The sequence below is a fragment of the Scyliorhinus canicula genome, chromosome 2, assembly GCF_902713615.1.
Source record: "Scyliorhinus canicula chromosome 2, sScyCan1.1, whole genome shotgun sequence".
Lineage (NCBI taxonomy): Eukaryota > Metazoa > Chordata > Chondrichthyes > Carcharhiniformes > Scyliorhinidae > Scyliorhinus > Scyliorhinus canicula.
In genome coordinates this window covers 90,048,353-90,064,362 of record NC_052147.1, presented here as the reverse complement: position 1 = coordinate 90,064,362, position 16,010 = coordinate 90,048,353, and the positions used below count along the sequence as shown (strand labels likewise).

At 47.6% G+C, this 16,010-nt stretch overlaps 1 protein-coding gene across 1 annotated transcript in view; it reads left to right on the top strand.

The window, feature by feature from the left end:
- Positions 1-16,010, top strand: part of rtf1 (RTF1 homolog, Paf1/RNA polymerase II complex component) — an 89,226-nt gene that overhangs the window by 36,629 nt on the left and 36,587 nt on the right. Inside the window, exons 2-4 of the mRNA XM_038782598.1 lie at positions 586-696; positions 12,377-12,521; positions 14,721-14,925. Of these exons, the coding sequence (XP_038638526.1) occupies positions 586-696; positions 12,377-12,521; positions 14,721-14,925 (461 nt within the window). The remainder of the gene's footprint in view (positions 1-585; positions 697-12,376; positions 12,522-14,720; positions 14,926-16,010) is intronic.

Genomic DNA, 16,010 nt, shown 5'->3' with positions numbered 1-16,010 from the left:
GTCTTTATATATGTTCATGTGATGAGAGTGTCACTGGCAAGGCCAGCATTTGTTGCCCAACCCTGGTGATGAGTGGTAGCGAGTTAACATGGGGGTCACATTAGAACATAGTTTGTGAAGCACTATTATCCTTAGTTTTTCTTTGCAAGGTTCTTGTCTGTTCTTATTATGGACTTCATCCTGTATTACATACACCAACTTCATTTGAGCGCTGTAATGCTGAGGTCACTTTAGGGACTTGATACAAATGCATTGGTCCAGTCTTGTTATTAGAAGGTAAACAAAGGCAAAATTAATGTTTCTACCCAATGGAAGCCTGATAATTCTACCTATTTGAAGTGGCTTAGAAGCATTTGCATTTCACTCGCAATCATAAGTGCTATAATTGCATGATTTCTTGTCACAAAGAAATTTAAAAGTTTTTTTCTTCAACTACTAGCTTTTAGACTTTTTTCTGGCTTTGGCCATTCTCCTCTCTGGTAAACACTTTGCTTCCATTTCGGTTTGGTGGGCTAGGTTAGAGTTTGGTTAATTATCAGGAGGCAGTACTATTAACTGATTTAATGTGTGTCTCAACTCATTCAGGAGCTGCTGTCATTGGCTAAGAGGAAGCGGAGTGAGCCGGAGCAGCAGGAGCAGCAGGCAAGCAAACCATCGGCATCATCAGATTCGGAAACCTCGGACAGCGGCGATGAGGTGAGACATGTATCTTTAATATCTCTGGCATATACAGCAAAAGATTCCATTTTCTGGATGTGAATATTTGTAAAGGTGAATGCAATATTGCCAAGTTTGTGGATGGCACAAAATAGGTGGGATGGCTGAGGATGACAGAGTCTGCAGAGGGATATAGACTGGTTAAGTGAGTGGTCAAAAACCTACCACGTGAATAGACAATATTACCCTTTGGCTCGCAATCCTGCTCATGTGATTTTTCTTTTTTGTATAAGGGCCAGAGTCCCGCGGGGGGGGGGGGGGGGGGGGTTAGGGGGCTGGGGGGGGTTGGTGGTGTGGGGGGGATTGGTGGGGGGGGGTTAGGGGGCTGGGGGGGTGTTGGTGGGGGGGTTGGGGGGCTGGGGGGGTGTGGTGGGGTAGGTGGGGTAGGGGGGGGGTGGGGTGGGGGGGGTGTGGTGGGTTAGGGGGCTGGGGGGGATGTATGGGGTGGGGGGGAGGAATGTGGGGGCTAGGCAGTTGGAGTAGGGGAGCAAGTGGAGTAAAGAGGGGTGGTATCCTGTCGCAGTGGTGGGTTCTGGCCCTGGGGGGGGGGAGCATCTGGGAGCAGTGTCCAGTCCTGCCTCTCGACAGAACCACACCCCCCCCCCCCCCCAAAAAAATCTGTTCCGGTCTCTCGTCCGTCCCGATTGGGAGACGGCTTCTGGTCCGGGTCCACTTACCTCGTCTAGTCGCTCCTGGCTTTTACCCCCCTTTCCCTGATTTTTTTTTTCACCCCTTCGGAAACATTAGGGATCTTCAAGCGGCTATTGGATAGGTACATGGATTATGGTAGAATGATGGGGTGTAGATTAATTTGTTCTTAATCGAGGACAAAAGTTCGGCACAACATCGTGGGCCGAAGGGCCTGTTCTGTGCTGTATTTTTCTATGTTCTATTCTATGTTCTGATCCCCTCCTTTTTTGACTTGTCGAGACATTTCTTGCTGATTAAAGTACGATTTATATAAAACCAAAAAAGAACCTGACACGTGGAACATAATGTAGGAAAATGTGAAGTCATCCACTTTGGTAGGAAGAATGAAGGAGCTGAATACTATTTAGATGGGGGAAAAACTGCAGAAAGCTACAGCTGAAGGGTTTGGTTGTTCTTGTGCATAAATCACAAAAAGCTAGCATGCAAGTTCAGTTGATAGTGAAGGCAAAGGGAGTGTTGGCCTTTATTTGAAAGCAAGTGGAGCATAAAAATAGGGAAGACCACACTGGAATATTGTGAACAGTTTTGGTCCTTGTGGAAGCGCAACAGAATGTGTTGATGGTGGCTGACTCATGGAATGGACGAGCACGAGTCCAAACCCATGGAACGGCGGATGAGCGCTGGCCGGACGGCCCCCAGGGAGCCGAGGAATAGGATGGTATTCTTTGTCCTCCTTATATATAGTCAAACTTCAACCAAAAAATTGTTAATTTCACCTGCCAAGTAGTAGTTTAGCCTCGCAGCTATTTGGCGATGGTCTTCGAAATTTAAACAAAAATTGCTGCAACAACCGTAAGTTTTTTTTTTAAACAGCCCCATTTTTGGGAAAATTGAACCTCTTGACCCAGAGACTGAACACTGAGTTCAGTATAGTGAAAGACTTTGCTATTTCTTTGCAGCTAATGAAATTACCAGAGGGGTTAAGCAGAAAATCATTCTTCTTACTGTATGTGAACCCCAAACTTGCAATCTCATCAGAAATCTAGCATCCACAGAAACTCGGTATTAAGTCTTTTAAAAAATATAAATTTAGAGTACCCAATTCTTTTTTCCAATTAAGGGGAAATTTAGTGTGGCCATTACATCTACCCTGCACATCTTTGGGTTGTGGGGGAGTGACGCATGCAGCCATGGGGAGAAGGTGCAAACTCCGCACAGACAGCGACCTGGGCCCGGGATCGAACCCAGGTCCTCAGTACCATGAGGCAGCAGTGCTAACCACTGTGCCCCCGTCCTACCTCTTGTATTAAATCTTTTGATCATCTTGTAACGTTGGTAAAGGATCATTTTAACCCCATAGCGTCTATCGTCATGCAGCATTTTAAGTTTAACTGCTGTAAGGGACCCAGGGCAGATGATTGCGACATACACGATAAGGTTAAGAAAACTGGTAGAGCCATATGAATCTGGATCGTTGCTGAGTGACATGCTGCGAGACAGATTAGTTTGTGACGAGAAAATGTGCCATCAGAGAATAAGCTATCCCGAGGTAAAGCCTTGGAAATAGGTGATTGAGAGTGCGGAGAAAGGGGCTTTTGAGTTAATGTACGCAGACAGGCAAGGTGAATCCACTAAGGTGCAAAACATTTGCAAGTCGGAAGGGCAGAGTTGAATGCGCAGAAGAGATGGAGCAGAAACTTGGAGAGTGAGGCAGGGAACAGAAGAAAAAAAAGGGTCAACAAGCCAGAAATTCTGCTGAATGGAAAAATGCAAATTCCAGGCTTCTATCTGTTTTGACTCCAATCTGGGAGGCCACATATGAATTAAGTGCTGAACCAAACAGAATACACCTGGTTTGAACAAAAAGAACTGGACTCCAGAGCGTAATCTGGAACATAATTCAGAAGAGGAATCTGAAATATATCAATTGAACAATGTCAAGATAAATAAATCGGCTCCTATTATAACAGCATCCCTGGTAAATGGGCAACCATTAAGCATGGGAGTGGATACTGTTGCTTCTGCTACCACTAGAACATAGAACAGCACAGAACAGGCCCTTCGGCCCTCAATGTTGTGCCGAGCCATGATCACCCTACTCAAACCCACGTATCCACCCTATACCCGTAACCCAACAACCCCCCCATTAACCTTACTTTTTTTAGGACACTACGGGCAATTTAGCATGGCCAATCCACCTAACCCGCACATCTTTGGACTGTGGGAGGAAACCGGAGCACCCGGAGGAAACCCACGCACACAGGGGGAGGACGTGCAGACTCCACACAGACAGTGACCCAGCCGGGAATCGAACCTGGGACCCTGGAGCTGTGAAGCATTTATGCTAACCACCATGCTACCCTGCTGCCCTCCACTGTAGGGGAGCAGACATTTAAATAACTTTAGGGGTTGAATTCTTCCATGAAGAAAAGTAATACAACAGCTAAATTGGCCACATATATGCAGGAAACCCAAAAAACGTTGGGAACTACATCCACGCCAATGACGTATCAGCACCTGTCTGCTCAACCACTGGTTTACGCCCCAAAAGGCCATGGGCCTAGTCTCATGGGATGAGATTGGTTGCATCAAATAAAACTGAATTGGCTAACGATCTTCAGTATAGCCGTTGGCAGTTTACAAGTTTTAAACAAAAAATAGCCTGAGGTCTTTCAAAATTAATCATGCAGAATTTGGGGCATCAAGGCTAAAATCTACATAAGTTTGGATCCTGCCCCAAAATTTCATAGTGCTCGCCCAGTGCCATATGTCTTGCATCCAAAGATTGAGGCAGAACTTATTTGGAGTCATGGAGCCAGTGCAGTTTTCTGAATGGACTGTCCCCATTGTACCCGTGCTAAAATCGGAGAGAACAGTCTGCATTTGTGGAGACTGCAAATCGACTATCAATCAAGCAGCCAAGTTGGGCAGATATCCGATTCCAAAGATTGTGTGAGGATCTTCATGCGAAGCTAGCCAGGAGCCTAAAACACATAAAAGTAAAAGCTGTCAAGGAGGTACCAACACCTAAGAATATGCCAGAACTGAAATCTCTTTCGGTATGATTAATTTCAATGACCAGTTTATATCAAGTCTCTCAACATTACTGGTTTCGTTACATCTGCTTTGGGGCAGCACGGTAGCATTGTAGATAGCACAATTGCTTCACAGCTCCAGGGACCCAGGTTCGTTTTCTGGCTTAGGTCACTGTCTGTGCGGAGTCTGCACATCCTCCCTGTGTGTGCGTGGGTTTCCTCCCACAGTCCAAAGATGTGCAGGTTAGGTCTATTGGCCATGATAAATTGCCCTTAGTGTCCAAAATTGCCCTTAGTGTTGCGTGGGGTTACTGGGTTATGGGGATAGGGTGAAGGTGTTGACCTTGGATAGGGTGCCCTTTCCAATAGCTGGTGCAAACTCGATGGGACGAATGGCCTCCTGCACTGTAAATTCTATAATTCTATGAAATATCAATGTTGGTATTGAGGTGAGCCACAAAACCCATCCTTTGAGAGAGTCGAACTTGCTTTAAAGCCTTTAGACATGCAGTCCATTTTGACAGAGAGAGAGAATCCTAGCGTGTGATGCTTCGCCCTTTGGCACAAGGGCAGTGTTACAGGATGGAAGACAGCTTGGAACGACCCATTACTTTTGTGTCACAAACCTTAACTGATGCCAAGAGAAATTGAGAAAGAGGGCCTAGCCATCATTTACAGTGTTTAAAAAATCTACCAGTATGTGTCAGGCGGTTAATTTGTTATCATCAGCAATCACAAGCCATTTTAGGGTCATTTCATGAGGTCAAGCCCCTATTGCAGAAGCAAGAATCCAGCAGTGGGCTTTACTTCTAGCAGGTTACAACTACGTGTTCCAACACAGACCGGGTGCCCAAATCTTGAACGCAGGTGGCCTGAGTCGACTTGCACTGCCTTGAACCATACCACCATCCTCACTTTCACAGGAAATAGAGTTCGCCCTTCGCTTCTTACATACCCTGCTGGTATTAGCAAAGCAAATTTTGAATTTGATTCGGAGATCCAGCATTGACAAAGTGAAGCATATGGTAATCCGCAGGTGGTCAAGCCATTCCAGCTCTGCAAAGATGAACTGAGCAGTGAGGATGGAGTGTTGCTGTGGGGATCTAAAGTGGTGGCTCCAGGCCCAGCAAGAGGAACATTGCTGCAGGAATGACACAATGCTCGCCCAGGTCAGACTAAAATGAAAATCCTTGTCAGGAGTTACGTTTGATGGGCAGGTACTGATTAGGACATGGAAATTCTAGCCAGGAGTTGTGACCAATGCCAATTGCAACAAACTGCCTCCTTTGACTGTCTTGCAGCCATGGGAGTGGCCTGGCCGACCTTGGGCATGGTTACATGTGGATTTTGCAGGTCCACTTACGGGCATTGTTTTTTTTTTACATTAAAAAAATGTGAATTCGGTCTCTAACATTTTATACATAAAGCAAAACAATGTCTCGCGCACACACGCACACACACACACACACACACGCACACACACACACACACACACACACACACACACACACACACACACACACCAAACCTAACCTTCTCCAAACACAGGAACTACATCAGGCCACCAAGCCATACAGAGGCATACGGCGGAGTCGCTGACCTCCACCCCAATATGACCTGCCTGTGCGCAATGAGCGAGATGAAGGCTAAATCATCTGCCCCCGCTCCTGTCTGCAGCTCTGGCAGGTCCAGCACCTCTAATATAGCCCCAGGGAACTGGGTTCCACTAGGTGCAGGATCACCAACATAGCGCTGAGAATTTCTCCAACTGCGAACATATGTACATGATTGGCCTAACCTCTCCCACACCACTCGCAAATGTCCTCCACCCCTGTTAGGGACCGGGCTTTAGAAAACTCCAAAGTATATCATGGAGTTCACCTGACTTATAACTGTTTACCGATTTTGATTGCCTCCACCTCGTGCGTGAGGTTGGGGCTGATACAGCGGAAGGATGTATACAGAGCACACCTCACGAGGGCGAGGATGAGCCGATTCTTTGAAGAAGTAGAAAATGTGTGTGAACGTTGTGGGGGGGGGGGCCCGCTAATCACGTTCATATGTTTTGGTCCTGTCCAAGGCAAGAGGATTACTGGAAGGAGGTTTTTAGGGTAATTTCTAAAGTGGTGCACTTTAGAAATTGTGGGTGTTGAAGCAGCCAAGGTTGGAAACCGGTGCAGAGGTAGATGTTGTAGCCTTTGCCTCGTTGATCGCCCAAAGGTGGATCCTGATAGGTTGGAGAGCAGCCTCTCCACCCTGTGCCCTGGCGTGGCGGGAGGGACCTGTTGGGCTTCTTGACTCTTGAGAAGGTTAAGTTTGAACTGAGGGGAAGGATGGAGGGATTCTACAATTCATGGGCATTGCTCATTTTGCATTTTCTTCTTTTTTTAAAAATAATTTTTATTGAAAAATTTTGAATTTATACAACAATAACGCACCATAGTAAAATACCCCCCCCCCCCCCCCCCCCCCCCCCCCCCCTGTACTGATCCTCTCAGGGCAAATTTGACCCTTTCCAATTTTATAAATCCTGCCATGTCACTGATCCAGGTCTCCACACTTGGGGACCTCGCATCCTTCCACTGTAGCAGGATCCTTCGTCGGGCTACTAGGGACGCAAAGGCCAGGACACCGGCCTCTTTCGCCTCCTGCACTCCCGGCTCTACCGCAACTCCACAAATCGCGAGTCCCCACCCTGGTTTGACCCTGGACCCAACCACCCTCGACACCGTCCTCGCCACCCCCTTCCAGAATTCTTCCAGTGCTGGGCATGCCCAGAACATACGGGTGTGGTTCGCTGGACTCCCCGAACATCTGGTGCACCTGTCCTCACCCCCAAAGAACCTACTCATCCTAGTCCCGGACATGTGGGCCCAGTGCAGCACCTTAAATTGGATGAGACTAAGCCTCGCACATGAGGAAGAGTTGACACTCTCCAGGGCATCTGCCCAAATCCCGTCCTCTACCTGCTCCCCGAGTTCCTCCTCCCATTTAGCCTTCAGCTCCTCCACTGACGACTCCTCCACCTCCTGCATTACCTTATAGATGTCAGACACCTTCCCCTCTCCGACCCACACCCCCGAAAGCACTCTGTCCATCGTCCCCCGCGAGGGCAGCAGAGGGAATCCCTCTACCTGTCGCCTAGCAAACGCCTTTACCTGCAAGTATCTGAACATGTTCCCTTGGGGAAGCCCAAATTTATCTTCCAGTTCCCCCAGGCCCACAAACCTCCCGCCAATAAACAGGTCCCTCAATTTACTAATGCCCGCCCTTTGCCACCCCCTAAATCCCCCATCTTTGTTCCCCGGGATGAACCGATGATTGCCACCCAGTGGAGCCTCCATCGAGCCCCCTGTTTCCCCCCGATGCCGTCTCCACTGTCCCCAGATTCTTAGGGTCGCCGCCACCACCGGGCTTGTGGTAAACCTCTTGGGGGAGAGCGGCAACGGCGCCGTTACCATGGCACCCAGGCTCGTACCTCTACATGATGCCATCTCCATTCTTTTCCACGCCACCCCCTCCATCACCCATTTACGCACCATTGACACATTGGCCGCCCAATAGTGCCCCAGAAGGTTGGGCAGCGCCAGCCCGCCTCTATCCCTCCCTCGCTCCAGGAACACCCTCTTCACTCTCGGAGTCCCATGTGCCCACACAAAGCTCGAAATACTGCTAGTCACTTTCCTAAAGAAGGCCCTGGGGATAAAGGTGGGCAGGCACTGAAAGAGGAACAAGAACCTCGGAAGCACCGTCATTTTGACGGACTGTACCCTCCCCGCCAACGACAATGGCAGCATGTCCCACCTCTTGAACTCCTCCTCCATCTGATCTACAAGTCTGGTGAAATTATGTTTGTGAAGAGTCCACCAGTCCCTGGCCACCTGCACCCCCAGGTACCTAAAGCTTTCCCTGCCCGCCTAAGCGGGAGCCTACCAATTCCTTCCTCCTGGTCTCCAGGGTGCACCACAAACACCTCACTCTTGCCTAAATTTAATTTATAACCTGAAAAGGTCCCAAACTCAGCTAGCAGCTCTATCACCCCCGGCATCCCTCCCACCGGGTCCGCCACATACAGTGACAGGTCATCGGCATACAACGACACCCTATGTTCCTCCCCACCTCGCACCAAGCCTCTCCACCTCTCTGAATCCCTCAACGCCATCGCCAGCGGCTCGATTGCCAGTGCAAACAACAAAGGGGACAGGGGGCAACCCTGCCTGGTCCCTCGGTACTCATTTTGCATTTCCAAGAACTGGATAACATCGAACATTAGTCGGGGGGGATGGGTGGGAGGGTTGGGGGGAGTGGGGCTGTGTGTGTTAATGGCAACTATGGGTGATCCCTAATTCCTTTTTGTCATTTGTGTGAACATGCGGGCGAATGTATGGGGTTTGGTGGGAGGATGGGACCGTTGTTATTGTTATGGGGATTGACATATTTGTTACTGATTATTGTTTATTGTTGGTGGGTGTAAATTTGGGAGAAAATGTGAAAAAGGAGAATTAAAAAATAAAGTATTTAAATAAAATCCTCTCATTAATCGCCGAGATGACCCCTCGCTCCAGAAGGCACTTTTCCAACCTAAGCGCTAAGCCTTGGCAAGAATCTTGGCATCCACATCTAGCAGAGATATTGGCCGATATGACCCACACTCCACCGGGTCTTAAACCTTTTTTAGCAACAGTGAAATAGATGCCTTCTCATCGTCTCCGGGAGCACCCCCTTTGCCACTACATCCTCAAACATCTCTACCAGCAACGGTGTCAACCTCTTCAGAAACATTTTATATTATTCCACCGGGAACCCATCTGGCCCCGGTACTTTACCTGTTTGCATCTTCCCATTCGCTGTCCGAACCTCCTCAATCACTGCTGGCTCTTCTAACTGTACCCACTCCTACTCTAAGACACTCCAGCCCCTCCCCAAAACGTCCCTCATATCCGACTCATCCCCCAGGAGCTCCGACCTATACAACCTTTTATAAAACTCCTCAAATGCCCTGTTTACCTGCTTCAGCGCCACCACCTTTGCCCCATCCCGAACCCGAACAAACTCTAGCGAGGCTGCCTGCCGGCGGAGCTGTCCTACTAACAAACAACTGGCTCCGTATTCGTATACTGCCCCCTTCGCCCACTTCAACTAATGTATCGCTTTCCTTGTAGACAAAAGGTCAAACTGCAGTTTCTTTCTACTGACAAAGCTCTGGATTGGGATCCTTTGCATACTTCCCATTAACTTCCAAGATTTCATCTTCTAGCTGCTGCAACTCCTTCCTTGACTCCCTATCCACTTGTGCCTTAAACAAGATGATCTCTCCCCTCTTCTGCATCTCCCAAACCACCAATGGTGAAACCTCTCCATTCTTATTTAACCCCACATAATTATCAATCACCTTCCCCATTTTTGTGCAAAAACTCAGATCTGCAAGCAGTCTTACATCCAACCTCCATGCCTCTGCACTGAGCGCGGCTTAGATCGATCCATCTTCAGGTGCAACACAGTGTTTTAAGTCTCCACCTAAAATTAACTAATGCATATCTAGACTTGGTATGACAGCCAATATCCTCTTCATAAACCCTACATCATCCCAATGGGGCATACACACTAACCAATACCACGAACCTCCTCTCCAAAGCACCCGTCACTATAATGTATCTGCCACCACCTTCTCCACCTGAAACTTAACCCTCTTGATCACTTGCACCGCCACCCCCCAGGCCCTGCTATCAAAGCCCGCGCGGAACACCTGACTCACCCAACCCTTCCGAAACCTGACCTGGTCCTTGACCCTCAAATGGGTCTCCTGCAACAGAACCCTGTCGGCTCTCAAACTCTTCAAATGCGTGAAGACTCTAGCTCGCTTCACCGGTCCACCCAACCCCTGAACGTTCCACGTTACCATTCGGACAGGGATCCCTTACTCTCCCATCAGCCATGACCAAGGTTCCCAACTTGCCTCACGAGCGGGAGCAGGCCCTGCCCCTCGTCACTGTTAACCAGCTGCCCCCTTCTCCCAGAAACCTCCTAACCACTTCCTCTTGTAACCACTTCTTCCTGCATGCGCTCCATCCCTCCCCACATATGCTCGGATAGCCACAGCCCCTCCCCCCACTTCGCACCTGTTCACTAGACAACTTGCGTTTGCTAGCGAAGTGGCCCCTCCCCCTCCAGAGTGCCCCCCCCCCCCCCATGGCTTATACACAAACCAATAGAAAAATGGCAAAACACCCAGCCCTTCTAAACAACCCCACATGATAAATCCCAAACATAGAGGAAAAAACCCTAACGCATTACCCCAACGTCCCTAATGCCATCTCCTCCCAACCACAACAAAGAAAATAAAGTTCAAACTCAATTCAGTCCCAATCCTTCAGTCCTCATGGACTTTGCCATCTCGATGTAACAGTCCTTGGAGTTGTGCGTAACTCAACTTCGCTGGGTAGACCCCCCCCAAACTGCACATTACTCTTGTAAAGCTCTGTCTTTGCCCTGTTAAAGACAGCCCCACCATAATGTCTTGGTATATTCGAGTACCACTGCCTTTCCACCTCACCTTTTGATTCACCTGGGCCCATCTCAGCACCTCTTTCATCAGAGCTCTCGGTGGATCATTCAGTTTTGGCCGGAGCAACTGCTGAGCCGTATCCAACTGAAAGACAGTGGTGTTCTCCTCCTCTCCCAACAACTTAGCGAAAATCTCTGAGAAGTATTCTGCTGGTCGCCGGCCCTCCAGCCCCTCGGGCAGTCCCATGATCTGCAGATTCTGCTGTCGCGGCCTGTTCTGCAGGTCCTTCACTGTGGCTCTCAGCCCTTTGTTGCTCTCTTCCACTTTCTGCACTTCTCCCCCATTGAGGCGAGGTGGGCGCTGTACAATGACAATGCCACCTCCACCCCCTTCAACACCTCTCACTGCTCCGGCACCACCATCTTTCCAATAGCCTCCTTTATCGGGGCCACCACATCGTCCACCAACTGTTTGAGCGTTCCCATCATCTCCTTCCCATGTCGCTCAAAATGCTTAGCAATCTGCCGCTCAAACTCCACCGCCATCACCTTGGCCCGTGTGTCCATGGTAATTGGCGCAGCCCCACCCGGCGAGCTTGCTCCCGCCATCTTTCCTCCCACAGCACTCCACACAAAACCTAGCCTTCCTTCCTTTTCGTCCTGTATTCTTCTGTTGGCCTTTTGACATCCTCTAATTACCACAACCGTACTGGAGACCATACATATAAATCTCCCCCCACAATTGTGTGAAAAGGGCCAAGTGAATATTGGCTCAGCATGCTGAGAACGCTGGTTTCAGTATATTCCCTCTTTTCCCATTGAGTTTCAACAGCTGCTATCTTTGTATGAGCATTGGGACTTGGCACAGCCCTTTTACACCTCAGGGCTATTGGGATTAATGTTTTGTCTGTCTGCTGCCTGTAGGATCTTGCAGTCTCATATGGCCACTGCTGGTCCGCTTCTGAGTTTGTGCCGTGCAAGGCCACAGGATGATTGGTGTCATAAATGAAGGAATGTCTTTGTCAGTAGGGCATTTTCCTAGTGTTGAAGCACATTGTTAATGTAGAGGGAGCTTTACCCTGAATATAACTTGTGCTGTACCTGAGCAGAGGGAATATTGTGGCATGGTGTTATCGCCACTTTTCAAGACCGATAAATATAGATTTAACCTGTAAAAGTCCGCACCAAGCAGGGCACTGGGATCTAATACACAGTACGTTGTAATGAGACCCCTTAACTAAATTATTCATAGAGGAGCATAGGTTGTAATGCTTCTTGATGTTACAGTTGTGATTTCAAGCTAGTTTTAATAATGGACGATCCCAGTAGCAGAAAATTAAAGCCTATTTTCTACATACGAGTGATGCTTGCTGTGCAGCTGCAAGGGCTGCACTGCCTGGGACCTGTATCAGAGGGTGCTTGTATCACTTCCAGGGATATTTTTGTTAACAGTGCGATTTCTTTTTCAGTGGACAGTGGGAGGTAGCAAAACCAAAAAGAAGGGAAAAGGCAAGGGCGCGGAGAAGAAGCCGGCCAAGAGAGCGGTAAACAAGGCGGCGTCATCTGGCAGCTCAGCTGAAGACAGTTCCGGTGATAGCTCTGCACCAGAGGAAGGTAAACCATTAGAATTCTTCAGTAAGTTACTCCCACATTTGGCTGTAATTAATGGCTGTCCACTGCAGGCAGCACTCTGCTACTAAATAGTCCACCTCGTGCTTCAATTGATGAGAATAAATCATATAATGCAGCAGTGCTGACTCGTGCAAATTTCCATCCCAGTTCTGTTACAGGTACATTGTTTTTAACTTGTTAGTCTGGTTACAGGATGGTAGTAGTGTACTGATTTCTGACCCTCTTGTCACTCATGCAGAGGTGACACAGGCAAGGGAGTGACTAGAAAGGGTTGGAGGGTCAGTGGGGGGACAGGGGTTTGGATGGAGGGAATTGGAGACCAGTAAAGTAATTTGTCAGTGGCAATTCACCAAATCAAGGGAGAACCCATCTCTAATAAAGAAGCAAAATACTGTGTGTGCTGGAAATCTGAAACAAAAACAGAAAATGCTGAAAAGCTCAGTATGTCTGGCAGCATCCGAGGAGAGAGAAACAATTGAAGCTTGGAGACCGCATGTCTCTTTTAGCACGGAGCTTAACAGCACAACAGCTTCATTTATATAGAGCTTTTAATGTCCTAAGACGTCTCACAGGAGCATTACCAAAGTCACGTCAGGGGACAGATACTGGTGACTAAAATCATGATCAAAGAGGTAGGTTTTAAGTAGCGACGAGTAGAGAGAGGCAGAAATGTTTTGGGAGGAATTTCCACGGCTTAGGACTAGGCAGCTGCCAGTAGTGCAGCCATGTAAATCTGGAATTTGCACAAGAGATCAGAATTCGAGGAACTCTGAGATCTGGGAAAGAGGTGATTACATAGAACATAGAACAGTACAGCACAGAACAGGCCCTTCGGCCCTCAATGTTGTGCCGAGCCATGATCACCCTACTCAAACCCACATATCCACCCTATACCCGTAACCCAACAACCCCCCCCTTAACCTTACTTTTATTAGGACACTACGGGTAATTTAGCATGGCCAATCCACCTAACCCGCACATCTTTGGACTGTGGGAGGAAACCGGAGCACCCGGAGGAAACCCACGCACACGGGGGGGACGTGCAGACTCCACACAGACAGTGACCCAGCCAGGAATCGAACCTGGGACCCTGGAGCTGTGAAGCATTTATGCTAACCACCATGCTACCCTGCTGCCCATTACAAGGATGAAGATTGTATGAATATTGAAGCCAGCAGCAAAGAAACATGTTCAACAGTGATCCCTAAAAGCAATCATCAAAGATTTTGCAGAATTTAGAGTGCAGGCATCCTCTATTCTGATCATTTGAATGTTGGGCCTACTAAAGGCGACTTGAATTCAGCACCAAGGCTGGCAGCACGCACAGAATCACAAACCTTAAAACAATATATATACATTTAAAAATTTGCAATTTTTAAATATTCTTGGAGAGACTGAAATTAATTTTTCTGGGTCAGAAAGTGATTGTGAATTAGTATACCATAAAAAACTGAGCAACTATTAGCTGAACAGGTTTAACCATATATAATTAACAGCATTAACATTTAGCGTCCAATATGCCTCCTCTTCGGAACTCAGTCAGATTGAACTCAAAACATTAACACCGTTTCTCCCTCCAGATGCTGCTGGACCTGCCGAGATCTGCAGCATCCACAGTATTTTACTGTTATTATCTTAATGGTCCCTGCAGCACGAATAGTGGTAAATAGTTGAAGTTCACAACAAAAATTATTCAATCGGTGAAGACTGTGACAGCTCGCATTGCAGGGTATCATAGACATTAGCTCTCAGATTTCCACATTTAATTACACTTGTATGGACGCCACACATTTCTGTCACTTTTATAAAGTAATGGAGAGTGTTTTTTAAAGTTTAAAATGTTTTTTTCCCATTTAAGGGGCAATTTAGTGTGGCCAAGCCACTTACCCTGCACATCTTAGGGTTGTCGGGGTGAGACCCGTGCAGGTACAGGGAGAATGTGCAACTCCACACGGACCGGGATCTAACCTGGGTCCTCGGCGCCGCGAATAACTGAGAGCGTTGCCAGCCTTTCCCTTATTGTTGCAATTTTGGGCATTGCTTGACCACACTGAAGGTGCTATATAAATGTAAAATGTTTATTCCACTACACCCTCCCCAAACCCGCCCCTCCCACATCCAATCTCCTGCTTCGCTTGTGTAGATTGTTCTTGGTGAATGGTTGTGTGTTTGGAATTTCAGGAGAAGTTTCTGATTCGGACAGCAGTAGCTCATCTTCAAGCTCCGAGTCTTCATCCTCATCAGAGGAGGAGGAGTTCCACGATGGTTATGATGATGATTTCATGGGTGATGAAGAAGACAGGGCAAGATTGGAACAAATGACTGAGAAGGAAAGAGAGCAGGAACTCTATAATCGGATAGAGAAAAGAGAGGTGCTAAGGAGGAGGTAAGATTCTGTACCAGGGATTCTGATCACTCCATGTAGCCAATGTTTTTGGGATGGGCACATTTTAACTCTGATATTCTGGGACCTCCAGATTTTGCTTTCTTATTCAATCCCAGAACACAGCTTTGTGGTTGCACAAAATTCATGGTTATTATTTAATGTTGTATTCTTTAGAAGATTAAATGTTGTTTAGTGAGGCTTCTCAAGGATGTAACACATGGTAATTGCAGCAAGTGCTGGCACAAGCGGAGTTACAATAAGGAAGAGAATATCTTGCCGAAGCATGTTTTGAATTGACTCTCATTTAGCTGGATTGACAGCTGGGGTATGTGGCAAATAGTCTGTGTGGCATTAGTTCCAGCAAATAGTCTGTGTGGCATTAGTTCCAGCTACCATCCTCTTGTCTGTGCAGAGAGAACTGATCTCACCCAAGCAGCAGTTGGAGTTCTACATTTGGCCAAAGTGCGCTTGTGCTTGGGAGAGAACAATTTAGCTTTACATACTTTGGGCATTGGGTGAAGATATGCTTATTCGGGTGCACCATTTACATACGTACTGATTTATCCCTCAGTTGAGATGTTGAGGCCAACTGTAATGCCATTGTACCTGTTGTATTGCATATTTAATGAAGGTGCTTCAGAGGAGTGATATTATACAAAATCTGACACTAAGCCACATAAGATATTGGGCAGGTGACCAAAAGCATGGTAAAGGTTTAAGTAGGAAAGAAGTGGAGAGATTTAGCAAGGTGTTATCCAGATCTTGGGGCCTAGAGAGCTGAAGGCACGGCCACCATTGTTGAAGCGAAGGAAATTTGACATGCACAAGAGGCGAGAAGTTGACGGTGCATTGAGGTGTTGGAGGGTGGATAACGGGAGCAAATAACAGAGATAGCAAAGGACAAGGCCACAGAGGAGTTTGGAAACAAGGGTGCAAATATTATAATTGAGGCAGTGTCAGACAGGGAGTCATTGTAGGTCAGGTGATGGGATTTGATAATAGTCAGGATACAGGCAACAGTGCTTTGTGTGAGCTCAATTTTATGGCTCATGTCAGGTGGGAAACCAGTCAAGTGAACATTAGAT